Source organism: Dermacentor andersoni, chromosome 1, assembly GCF_023375885.2.
Source record: "Dermacentor andersoni chromosome 1, qqDerAnde1_hic_scaffold, whole genome shotgun sequence".
In the NCBI taxonomy this organism is placed as follows: domain Eukaryota; kingdom Metazoa; phylum Arthropoda; class Arachnida; order Ixodida; family Ixodidae; genus Dermacentor; species Dermacentor andersoni.
In genome coordinates this window covers 161773134-161786783 of record NC_092814.1, presented here as the reverse complement: position 1 = coordinate 161786783, position 13650 = coordinate 161773134, and the positions used below count along the sequence as shown (strand labels likewise).

The 13650-nt window shown below is 44.6% G+C and overlaps 1 protein-coding gene across 5 annotated transcripts in view; it reads right to left on the bottom strand.

Moving 5' to 3' along the window:
* Positions 1 to 13650, bottom strand: part of LOC126547123 (pyruvate dehydrogenase phosphatase regulatory subunit, mitochondrial) — a 138516-nt gene that overhangs the window by 11236 nt on the left and 113630 nt on the right. For all 5 annotated transcript variants that reach the window (XM_055062676.2, XM_050194992.3, XM_055062678.2 and 2 more), the window contains one exon: positions 502 to 591. In XM_055062676.2, the coding sequence (XP_054918651.1) occupies positions 502 to 591 (90 nt within the window). The remainder of the gene's footprint in view (positions 1 to 501; positions 592 to 13650) is intronic.

The following is a 13650-nucleotide window of genomic DNA, read 5'->3' as shown; positions in this document are numbered from 1 at the left end:
ACCAAGGCACATGGGCATCAGTTTCAAAGCAGCATAGTTTTGCAGTATGTGTCAATCCTATAACATGGATGATTTTGCATTCTGCCTTGACCAAAACTCAGTTTCAGTGGCTGGCTGTGCACCTGTGCCTTTAGGGCTACTGTTAGTGAACGAGCAGTAAATACATACAGAATTCTGGGGCTTTACGTGCCAAAATTACAATATGATGAGGCACACCGCAGTGGAGACTCCAGATGAATTTTGACCACCTAGGGCTCTTTAACATGCACCCAATGCGCAGAACACAGGCGTTCTTGCATTTTGCCACTCCCCTCCCGACATGCAGCTGTCACCATCAGGATTCGATCCCGCACCCTCGAGCTAAGCAGCGCAATGCCAAAGCCATTGCGCGACCACGGCGGGTAAATATATATAGAGAGAAGGAGCATTTAAAAGCAATATAACTGTTGTCATAAAACAGCCAATAGGTACTGCAGTGCACGTCAAATGCACATTCCATACCTCATTAGGTATGTACAAGACCCATCCTCTGTCTCCAGTATGAGTCATGTGAAAAACTTTGATACCACTGGCCAAACCTAAGTCAAGCTCCTGAAAAGGAAAAAGAAAGAAAGAATGTGAATAACTGTGTAATAGAACAAAATAATATACTACTGCTGTTTACATTTGGCACCTGCAACCATAGTAAATACAGTAGGCTACCATTAATTTGACTCAATAAATTTTTTGGTTAATTCAATTCCAACTGAAGGTGGTGGCCAGAGCCCATACATTCCTATGGGCCAAAGCTTTTGTCATTTCGATCCTGAAACTGGCCCTCGCTGGATAATTAAAACTTGACTGGTCAGCACACACATGCTTGACCCCAATAGTGACAACACTTGTGAGCACAATGGCTGTGACATCTGTGTTGGTAACAGTGCTTAGGAGACAGTGAATTCGTTGAAGACAAGTTATTTCCTGCCGCGGGAAAAGCCAACTTTTGGCAGATTTCGAAGCAAAAATAGCAGCTCGCAATGAATGATTAGCGTAATTATTTAATTCTAACGTGCATTTATTTTCCAACTCGTCGAAAAGTGCTCGTGCATTACAGGTGGATACGAAACCAAATCTTCATATGCGGCATCAGCAATAGGCCACTGTAAGTGCCAGCATCATTGCCATTGTTATCATAACATTTTGGCAGTAGAACAAGTTTTCATATAGGATGACGACGATACAGCGCTTTCAGGCATTAAATACAAAAACTTATTCAAAATATAGGTAATTTTACATGCTAAGGTAGCAGCAACAGTGTAGTGACACATGCTTTCGGCACTCCGAAGACTTGCAAGTGTTGTAGGATGAACTGGCAAAATATTTTGTCTCTGGTGTGGGTCACCATCCCATTTGAAATTATAACATACTTGTTTGAGAAATGCAGAATATCAAATGCAGGGGACCTGCAGGAGGGCAACATATTGTGGTATAATGACAGCAATAAAAAGCTGCACATGATTCATGATGATGGATATTAAATGCAGATAGGTTTATATTCCGTGGAGATAAACTCTGGAAGTTTCATATTATTTCTTATTGCCAGAACTGGAGGCATGCTACTTTCTTGGTGTATGTGTGTGTATTATAAAATTGGACACACATTAAATTTTGGTACATACACACTGTTTTCCACTATGAGCTCATAATAACTGGGGGCATGTTAGAATCAGGTTGGTACTGCCAAATAAAGGAACAGTTCGTTTGGACGTTTTTTCTGCCTCTCTTTTCTTTAATTCAACCCACCGGATAATTCAATCGATTCTGTCAGTCCCACCAAGATCAAATTAATGGAAGCTGACTGTATTGCAAAGCTGTACATGTTGCCAAAGCATCAGCAATTGTTGACATTACCCATGACAAAAATTAGCATGTATTATCCTGTCTGCTTAATCAACTTAATGGTAGAAGCAGACTGAATGAAGTTGTTTTAGGCATAGTAGCAGTTTACAACATTTTGTAAAGGCCCTGATGGAAACCTCCAAGGGCATGGCATTGATTGCCGAAATCGGTTCCCTTTTAGAGCGCAGCTCTTAGGCACCGGTTCCTGCGGTGAGCATCGGCACTGTTCCTCGTGGCCGAGCAAACGAACAGAGCGGAAGATGAAAGCGAACAGAGAGCACAGCGGGAGATTAAAGACAGCGATAGCAAAGAGAGCGGGAGGAGTAAAGTGGAGGTGGAGCGTGCAGCGATACCATGAGGCAAAAAATGAAGGAGGAGGGTATGGCAAAAGCATGAGAAGAAAAGCGTAGTGCCGCACAAGATGGGCTTTGCGGTGATGATGGCTACGAGATGGCGCCAGAGCCCTGCGTCGTCTGTATGGAAACAAAGCACTGCATGAGCGGAGGTCTGTCTGCAGTGGCTGCTGTGAATCGCGCCCACACGTCACACATTCACTGCCTCTTGTGATCTCCTGATTAGCGAGGCAGTCACGTCACACTTCACTCCCAGTTTGCAATGTGCCACATGACACAGGTTATCTGCGCCAGCCAATATATTGTGAAACGAAAACACGTATAGAGCTGTGCTCAAATTTTACATTCAGGAGTATCGTAATCATGGGTGAACTTTTTCATGGTAAATATTTACTAAGAGTTAAAAGAAGTGAACATCATATTCTGAAGCAAATATATGCAATGTAGCTCAACTTATGCTTGATTTCAATATTATACTTTTCACTTGTCAAATTATTGGGCTTCAGGTTCAGTGACTTTGTATTGGCCTCTTGGTACAAAAGGACCCACATATTAATTCTTTTTTGCTGCCTCATATTCACCCAATACACTGCACTGTCAAATTTTGGTGAGCAATGGTATCATTAACAATGGTCTCGGGATGTCCTGACTCTGCTAATGCTCAGTGAACCTGTACACAATGCTTTCTCAGCCAATTATTAAAGAACTTCCAGGTCTGCCTGATGCATCACAAGTCACAAGAGAGGGTATTAAACAGCTTCTGTTGCACATGCACAAGACGTGTAATGTGCCTAATTTCACAGGTGACAACAATTTTGTAGCACAAATGTTCACAGGAGAAAGTGCTGTCAAGCAAATTATTGTCTGCAGTAAAATATTGGAGCAGGACAGTCAGGCAGGCTGGTTGGTTGGTTTAAATTCATGATAAGTACTTCAAAGTGAAACAAGGAAAAAAGAACAGTGACAGCCACAGCAGAAAGGCTTAAATCACTACTCAATCACAAAGCAGTTGTGCTTTAAACGCTTGTCCTATGGCTGCCACTGTATTCTTATCACTTGTTAGGCTTTAATGTACTTGTGGCGAAGAAGAGCAAAACTATAGTGGGTCATCCTCTCCAGCACTCTTTAGTAGGTCAAGCTCTCATGCGCTGTTCTCGGGAGACACCACTTGTGCTGAGAGTCTGTGCCCTGCTCTAACCGTCAGTCCCAAACATCGGTGACTAATAAACACTTATACAAGTGGTGGAGGTTGCTTTGGCCTACAATGTCAACCCTGGAACTTTGATCCCGTAACCTACGCTCAACCATTCCTGAAGACACATCCCCAGCACACGCCTCCTACTCTATCCAGCAAGCGCCTCCTCAGGCAGTCCTGTGCTCTGGTGTGCCTCGTCAAAGGGAGCCGGCCATTTTCAGTAGTGCGAATGACACCGACGTTGAGGACTGGCTGACGACATATGAAAGGCTAAGCATCCACAACAAATGGGACGATCCCACTAAACAGAGCAATGTGCTCTTCTATTTCGCAGGTGTCGCCAGTCTCTGGTGCAACAACCATGCGACTGACTTTCTGACGTGGTCCTCGTTCAAGACCTCTTTAGTGGCTGTGTTTGGTCACCCTGCTGTGCACAAGCTGCGAGCGGAATCGTGTTTGTGAGAACATGCACAGCAGCCAGATGAATCATTTACCAGCTACATTGAAGATGTACTGGACTTGTGTAAGAAAGTCAATGCGACGATGTCAGAGTCCGACAAAATCAGAAATGGCTTAAAGGGATAGAGGACGATGCTTTCAACATGCGACTTGCCAAGAATCCTCAGTCTGTGACAGACATCATCACTCTATGCCAATGCTATGAGGAGCAACGCAGGCAGCACTCTTTGAATCATCGCCCTTCCTCACACGACGACCTCATTGCTGGTTTGGCTACCATCTCCGAACAGTCAGCGTTGCTTGCTGAAATGAAAGCACTCGTTTGGGAGGAAGTTGCACACCAGCTCTCCTTGATATCCTTCGCTCAGCCGCCACATCTCTAACAGCGTGCATCAAATTTTATGCCTCTGCTCCATCGCGCGATCAAGCAGGAAATCACCTAGGTCTTGCCAGACCAGAGCCAACATCTTCTTGCGGCTGCACCACTAAGCTACGCTGACATTGTTGCGCTGCTCCAACATGTCCCGGCGGCTGCACCACTCAGCTACGCTGAAGTCATCACGAAGACCCAGCCACTCTCTTCAACTAGGCCTCTCCGATCTGCTGACTTCGTGCCTAGACCCTGACTACTGCCCACTGTGCAGTCATGTTAGCAGCCGCCCCGTACAACACATCCTGTGACATGGATGGGAGCTGCCCTGGCGAGCCGGTGGCGTACTCCCAACAACCGGCCAATATGCCTTGCGTGCGGCTATGCCAGTCATGTTGCATGTTTTTGAAGTTGTGTGCAGCCGCCTAGTGCCGTACCACCCGTGACAAGCCAGTCCAACCGTCCATATTATGGCCCCCCATCGGCTATGTCGGCGACATTGTGCCCGACCGCAACTACCCGCTGTTCACCTTCTCCACGCCATCGCTCAATGTCACCAATGCAACCTCCCCCCGTAAATCAGGACAAGGAAAACTAATCGTCGCAGTCCAAAAGTCAAGGGCTGCAACAACGTCGGAAATGTGAAAGTCCTCACTGCAGTCCCTCAAACATAATCGAAGTGTTTGTTAACGGTGTTCGTACATCTACACTCGTGGACACTGGAGCCGCCATATGTGTTATGAACACTAAGCTTTGCCACCTACATCGGAAAGTCATGATGTCTCTTTCTGGACTGTCCCTCCGCACAGCCAGTGCTCAGCATGTTCAACCCTTGGTGGCTTGCACTGCTCGTACTGTCACTGCTCATGTTCTATACGCCATAGAATTCATCATCCTTTCCTCATTCTCTCATGATATTATCCTCGGCTAGTTTTCTCTCGTGCCACAATGCCGTTATTCATTGCGCACGGGCTGAAATAGAACTCTTGCCGCTGTTACATTTGCCGCTCACCAACAATTCTTTGCTTTCAAGAAAACTACTTGTCCAAGCCGACATCCACATTCCTCTGAACACCTCAACAGTCATGCCCATGTCCTGTAGCAAAATTTCAGACGCTGTTGCACTAATGTCTCCATCTGGCTGCTTTCTCACTTGGAAAGGTCTGCTGCTTCCTTTTGCGACAGTGGACATCACACAGGGCTGTAGCAAGCATTTTTGTTTGCAACCCGTTTCCATACCCTATGTTGCTGCTTCGAGGGGTATGTCTGCAATGCAGAAGCGATTGAAGATGTGCAAGTTATGGACGTGCCCAATGACAATTACTGTGCTAGTTCCAGTGCACTCAGTGCTGTTTCTACGTGTAACCTATCGCCCAGTCATGTCTTCAGTCATGTCTACACCAGTCCCTCGGTCTCCGCTTAAGTGCCTACTAGAATAATTTCATTCTTCTTTCGATGCAGGACAACTTTCCCTGGGCCGGGCGCCTACTGTTACAGATCGCATCAATACTGGGCTGCAACTGCCATTGCGGCAACGTCCGTATTGTGTATCTCCTGCAGAACATCATGTAATCAACAAAAAAGTCAATGACATGCTTCGCCGCGAGGTGATATGACCTTCCAACAGTCCATGGGCATCCCCTGTCATCCTAGTTATGAAGAAAGATAGTTCTGTGCGGTTTTGTGTGAACTACAAACAGGGGTTTCCTGAATATGTCATGGCTTATGCAAGACGCACACTTAAGAAAGCTGAGACCAATTACAGTGTGACAGAAAAAGAATGCCTGGCCATCATCTGGGATCTCACCAAGTTCAGGCCTTACTTGTACGGCCATCCATTTGATGTAGTCACAAACCACTATGCACTATGCTGGCTGTCATCCTTGAAAAATCCCTCAGGCTGTCTTGCCCGATGGGCACTTCACTTGCAGGACTACGATAGCCGTGTGCTCTACCGCAGCGGATGCCAGCATTCTGACGCTGATGCCCTCTCGCGCTCTCTCCTGCCTGATGACAATACCTGCTGCTCACTATCCCGCTTTACCGTTTCTTCACTCGACCTTACTACTATCGCATCTGAGCACCACAAGGACCATTGGATTAGCTCTATTATAGACTTGCTTTCCGGTTCATCAGCACCACCAGCCACTCGAACGCTGCATCATCAAGCTCACTATTTCGCCATTCGTGACAACCTGCTGCACCGACGCAATTATAACCCCGACGGGCGCCAGTGGTTATTAGCAGTACCTTGCAGTCTCCGTTCCAACATATGCGCAGCTTTCCACGCCAATCCACAGTGTGCACACTCAGGAGTTCTCAAAGCTTATCAGCGCCTCCGACAGTGGTATACTGGTGGGGGATGTACAGCTACATTCAGAAGTTCGTTTGCTCTAGCCCCGATTGTCAGCACCGAAAATCTCCACCTCTCCTCTTGCCATCAGTCTGCAACCTTTACCTTGCCCTATTCGGCCATTTGGGCGCGTCCGCATCATTTGTGTGGGCTCCTTCCCCTGACATCGGCTGGAAACTGCTGGGCTATTGTGGCGGCTGACCACTGCTGCCCTCCCGGCAGCTACAGTGTGCAATGTTGCCTCCTTCCTGCTTCAATTCATCCTGCATCATGGGCCACCTGAGGAACTGCTCAGTAACCACAGACGTGCCTTCCTATCTGAAGTAGTTGAAGTCATTCTTAAAGAGTGTCACGTTGTTCATCGCACAACTATGGCGTGCCATCCTCAAACCAATGGCCTTACAGAACGCTTCAACCGTATGCTCGGCAACATGCTTCCAATGTACGTTGCCTCCGACCACACAAATTGGGATGTCATTCTGCCCTTCGTAACCTGTGTATACAACACCGCTACTCAGAGCACTATCAGCTTTTCACCCTTTTTCTTACTGTACAGTAGGCACCCGTTGCACACCATCGACACAATTCTACCATACCAGCTGGATGCATCTGAAGGTGCGCCCATTTCTGTCACGGCAAGACATGCCGAAGAGTGCCACGATCTCACGTGGGCCTTTACCTCCAATGACCAAGAGTGCCAGAGAAGCACTCGCGGTGGCCCCACCTCTGCACCTACCTTCCTTCATGGAGCGCTTGTGTGGCTTTCCGTTCCTTCCACTGCACCTGGGCTCTCTTCAAAACTACTGCACAAGTATGAAGGGTCACATCGTATCGTCAACTACACATCCGAAGTTAACTACATGATCGCATCCACTGAACCATGTTCGGACATGCGCCATGGGCGAGACGTCAAGGTCGAATGCCTCAAACTGTACTATGATCCACTCATAGTGAGGAGCTGTTAGGTCGCCACATGGCTCCCTTTTCATTCCTGGGGTAATTGCAGCAAACAAGAGGAACACTATAATGGGTCATCCTCTCCAGCGCTGTTCTCGGAAGACGCCACGCGCGCTGAGAGTTCGTGCCATGCTCCAACAGTCAGTCCCAAACGCCGGTGACTTACGATTGACCTGATTATGTCACTAGTAAGGCTTATCCACACAGAAGGAGGATGCAAATCAAGCCTCCCTTTTGCAACCACTGAAAATATACTTATATATACAGGGTGTCCCAGCTAACTTGAACCAAGATTTTGAAAAACCCTCTACATTCTTCAGAACAGAAATCGCGTGGATGTTGTTAGCATTTAAATAAACTTACAGTACCATTTTTCTGCTCGTCTTTTTTTAAAGTAATTTGCCAAGATCAATTAATTAACTTTTTAAATATAGCTTGACACGTTCAGGCGTCAATAGGAAAGTTGTAGAGCTTCACAAATATTGCCCAACCCAGGTACTTCCAACGAGATGAACTTAGCGTGGCCGCTTTTATTTGGGAAAAATGAAAGCCTGTAGAGTTTAAAAAATACCACAGGACAGTGCGTTCTGTATGCCCGAATGCACCCCGATTACAGCGCTCTCAATCGTGCTTTGTAAAAAACATTACTCGCTTCACGCCTTTCATGCTGCCCACGACAGAGCTTCGTGTTGTGCTTGGTTCCGAGATAAATGCCAGTGGGTTCAAGCGGCAGTTGAAATACAGCAGGGCTCCCATTTCTGCGGCGATAATTGCACTCTCACGCTAGCAGAATGCATGTGGAGGAAAAATGACAAGTTCATGAGTTCGAATTTGGGAGCAAGACCTCAACAAGCAAACACGCATTATAACAAGCTTGATAACATCGTGTAAATTACGCTGGTTGTCACAAAAGGAAGAATTGTAAACTGACACGGAAGGTTGCTTTTTAGCTTCCTGTCCATTCCTTGTCGGCAGAGAATTTTTAATTTTATATTACTTACGTGCCTTTTCCACGTCATACAAAATTTTCACACAGATGGCTCTTTTCATGGATAACAGTTGTAAAGATTTATTCGCTGTGATGTCTGTCTAAAGAATGTGTTCAAACAAGTCGCCCTCTGCCATAATGCAGTATTGGCACCTTTTCAACATATCCGATGTAGCTTTTTTGATGACGCAAGACGGTATCTTGCTGTGGGCCTCAGCAATCTCTGCCTTTAGTGCTTGGTCTTTCACATGTCCCCACAAGAAGAAGTCAAGGGGTGTCAAGTCTGGTGACCTTGCAGGCCATGCCACTGGTCCATGCCGCCCAACCCACTGGCTATTGAACGCTTCGTTAAGCCAGGCTCGGGCAAGACTGCTGCTGCGAGCTGGTGCACCGTCGTGCTTATACCAAGTTCACTTTAAAAACGCAAGAGGAAGATCACAGCGAAAATCTTAGACTGGGCCTTCCAAGATGTTCATATACTGCTGAGCAGTGAGCATGTGGTCAAAAAATATGGGGCCATTTATTCTTCCGTCAAAGATACCGCACCACACATTGAATGACCATTGGTACTGGTGTCTGGTTTGCGCCACCCAATGCGGGTTCATATCGCTCCAGTAATGTGCATTATGGATGTTGACTTGAGAATTTCTGGAGAAGGTTGCCTCATCTGTCTAGAGCACTTTGTCAACAAATCCGATACTTCATCACTGTTCATAAAGATCCAATTTGAGAAATCAAGCCGCCATTGAAAATCTCTTTCTTACAGCTTTTCATGCAGTTGGAGCTGATACGGATGCATTTCAGCCTTCCTAAGAACTCTCGACGCTGAAGACTTTGAAATGCCGACCTCACCACTCACATCACGCTGGAATGAGGGTTTGCAGTCATGAAAGCCAAAATGTCTCCTTCAGCCTCTTTACTGATGGTTCCCTTTCTGTGCCGCGTCTTCTTGAAGCTACCTGTTTCTTTCAGCGTCAAGTAACTCCTCATAATTGTGCTCGCGCTAAGTCTTCCCCCACATTGCCAATTTCGGTATACCTTGGCAGCTTTCCTCTTGTCACCCTGTGCCGCTCCCAAGGCTAAGACCATGTTCGCCTTCTGCTCGCTTGAGTACGGCATGCTTTAGGCACTGCAAACAAATTCTTTGAAACGGTTGTGCGGCACGACAGTAATAGACAGTCGAGCTCACATGCATCTAGCCACTGGAACAGCTTGGAAGAAAAGCAGTGTTGTAACAAATAATGCTCTCTCTCGCACAGGTTCCAGATGTATGATGCATGTTTTGGGTGTATTTTTTCTATTCCGCATTGACTTGAATGCTGGAAAAGAAATTACTCTTCTCGTCATATCGAAATAAACGGCTGATGACGGAGCGTTGTTCGGCGACAGGCGCGCGCGGCTGCTGACGAAGCGTTTTTTCGGAGCGCTGTCGCCAGCCGCTGCCGGTAATGTCAGAGCCGAGCAAAGGTTGAAGCCCTTTCTTGTAAGTGAAGGGAAGGCGCGGCGCTGGTGATGTTTTTACAAATCACTCATGAGAGTGCTGTAATCGTGGCGCATTCAGGCACACAGAGCACACTGTCACGTGGTATCTTTTAAGCTCTGCGGGCTTTCATTTTTCCTGAATAAAAACGGCCACACTAAGTCTATCTCGTTGGAAGTACCTGGGTTGGGCAATATTTGTGAAGCTCCACAACTTTCCTATTGACGCCTGAACGTTTCAAGCTATATTTATAAAGTTAATTTATCTCGGCTAATTACTAAATATAGATGAGCAAAAAATGGTACTGTGTTTAGATAAACGCTAACAACATCCACGTGATTTCTGTTCTGAAGAACGCATAGGTTTTTTCAAAATCTTCGTACAAGTTAGATGGGACACCCCCTGTGTATGTGTGTATATATATATATATATATATATATATATATATATATATATATATATATAGAGAGAGAGAGAGAGAGTGGGCATGGCAGCAACTTGAACGGCAGCATGAACGGAAATCCTTTTCGCTTCATGTTACAGGTTGTTGTAACCATCCTCGGAGCTGTGGCAATACCAGGCAGCTGCTTCACGGCGGCAACACGGGCTTACCATCACCTCTTGCCTGCAACAGAATGCAGCACACGAGCAGAAACGTTCATCAAAGATACCCTTGCCTACGAATACATCATCCTGCCTCCGTCATTGTTATAGTCGGGAGCATCGCATCACATGGGCTCAGAAACAGCTATAGAAGTTCCACCGACCAGCTACCTATCCAGTGGGCATGGCAGCAGCTTGAATGGCAGCATGAACGGAAATCCTTTTCACTTCGTGTTACACGTTAGTGATTGCCTAACTACTAAATGCTACCGAAGTGATGACCATTTTCTAGTGCTGGTGTACTGCCCACATTTTGTAAAGTGTGTCATTCTTTCTGTTCTTTCATTGCCGATCAATCTTTTGTCTTGCGGTGATATTGAGGCCAATCCTGGTCCTTGCAAAAATGAAATGCTCTCAAAGATACTTGCGGGGCAAGACAAAATAAGCAACACAATTAAAAAAGTACAAACAAGCCAAAACGAAATAGAGAAAAAATTTTGTGCCCTGACAGAGCGTTTGGGTAGACTGGAGCGACAGCTTACTGATTTAAACAGCCTCAACAGCAAAGTAAATGACATGGAAACTTCAGTGTCAAGTGTCAAAAAGCAACTATCAGCACTTATTAGCAAGATGGATGACCTAGAAAACAAAAGCCGAAGAAATAACTTGCTCATATATGGCACAGATGAACCTAGCAACAAAACCAAAGAGTGCCTGCAGCTTTATGTAAACAACAAAATTTTCCAAAAAAAAAGCTAGGCATTTCTGCAGCTGGTATCGAAAGATGCCACAGAATAGGGAAAAAATCTGAAGACAGAAAACACCCAGTTATCAAATTTCTGGACTACCGGGAGAAGTCGTCAATTTTGAGAGTTGCTTATAAGTTAAAAGGATCTGATTTTTTTTTTATCTGAAGATTTTTTTGCTAGAGTGCATGATATCCGAAAACAGCTATGCAAAAGTTCATCACAAGAAAAGGGAAAAGGTGCGAAGGTAAAACTGCACTATGACAAGCTCAGTATTGATGGCGTTCGGTTCAGCTGAGATGAAGTGAAGGGCGTACGTTTTAAGATTGGAACAAGTGGAAACTGACGCCACAACGCGAATCCTCGAGCACTGAACATATTGAACATTAACTGCAGAAGTGTGGTTAATAAATAATCTGAACGTAAGGGAATTCTACTTTCCAACGATGCAGATATTGCTATCCTGACAGAAACATGGTTAAATAGCACAATTTATGACAACGAATTCGTTCCACCTGGCTACAGTGTGCCCAGGAAAGACCACGGTAGTAAAGGTGGAGGTGTGGCCATACTTTTTAAACAGTCTTTAAAGATAATACATTTGCTTGAGGTACCAAACGTTGACTGCATTTTCTGTAGAACCTACCACAGAAATGTTCAGTACATTATAGGAGCTTTGTATAGGCCGCTTGGTTCTCCCGTCTCTGTGTTTTACAAATGAAAAAATTACATGAACAAGCATTTTAAACCTAATGAACGGATTATTCTGTCAAGCGATTTCAACCTTCCGAATGTGGACTGGTCTAACCTCTTGGTTGAAAATCATAAGGGTGATTCAATTGAAGCACTGCTACACATTGCGTTAGAATATGATTAATTGCAAATTGTAAAAGATTTTACGAGATTGCAGGGTACTTCAAAGTCAATTCTCAAGCTTTTATTTATCAGTGGAAAAATATCTGCTAAGTCTTCTTGTCAGGTAACAGCTGGAATATCCGACCATCATGCTGTTTTGGTTAGTCTGACGGATGTTCTTGTTGATAAGAATAGAAAAAAATCTTGTTTTCGCAAGTTTTCATGTGTCAATGACGTTTCAATCATTTATGCTCTTTCATTTAACCTAGATGCATTCACTAGGACATAGAGGGCCTCTGGACGTTTCATGTCTCTTATTATCAAGAAACAGAAAGGCAAAAACCCCTGGATTTCTCGGGAGGCATTGCAAATGAAAGAAGATTGAAACGCATGAAAAATAAAAGAAAAAAACACGCCAATTTGCTTTACCTAAAAAACGATATTTCTTTTTTGAACGATGAATTAAAAAAGAGAATAATTAAGGACAAGGAGCGTTATTACTCGGAGTGTTTGCCTGGTATAATTTCAACGTCGGCCGAGAGGTTTTGGCGATTAATTTCCCTATCTATGAGCAGCTGTAATGTTTTCGAGTACAATGGTACCCAGATTGACGACGAAGAACATATCTCAAATGCTTTCAGTGAACACTTTAAATCGGTGTTCACTCAAGACAACGGCAGTCTTCCAGGTTTCAGTGCATCTTTAACTCCAATTTCAGATGTCATTATTAATGAACAAGGTATATTGAGCATGCTTTTGACACTGGATGCGAAGAAGTCATGCGAGCCAGATGACATTCCTAACATTCTTTTGAAACGCTACGCAGAATGGGTTGCTAAGTACTTGTATGTTTTATTCACAAGGTCACCAAGCGAGGAAAAAATTCCGAACGACTGGGGAACAGCAAGGGTGAAACCACTTAATAAAAATGGGAAAAAAGATTCTGTTCAAAATTACCATCCCGTATCATTAACTTCTACAACTTGCAAACTCCTAGAACACATAATCTGTACCCACATATCTGACTTCCTCAAAAAAAAATGAATTTTTTCACAACACGCCAACACGGTTTCAGAAAAGGTTTTTCAACATGCACTCAACTTGTTGAAACAGTACACGACTTTGCCTCTTCAATAAATAAAGGTAAACAGATGGACATAATTTTCATGGATTTTTCAAAAGCCTTCGATAAGGTTTCACATAAAAAGTTAATTTACAAATTGGACACAATATTTCAAAACATACAGCTGGTCAAATGGATTTCAGAGTATCTTACTAATAGGAAACAATACGTAATCTTCAACGAACACTGTTCTGACACTTTAACTGTAGATTCTGGTGTTCCTCAGAGGTTGGTGCTTGGTCCTCTCCTTATCCTGATATTTATTAATGATAATTGTCTGTAATATTCCT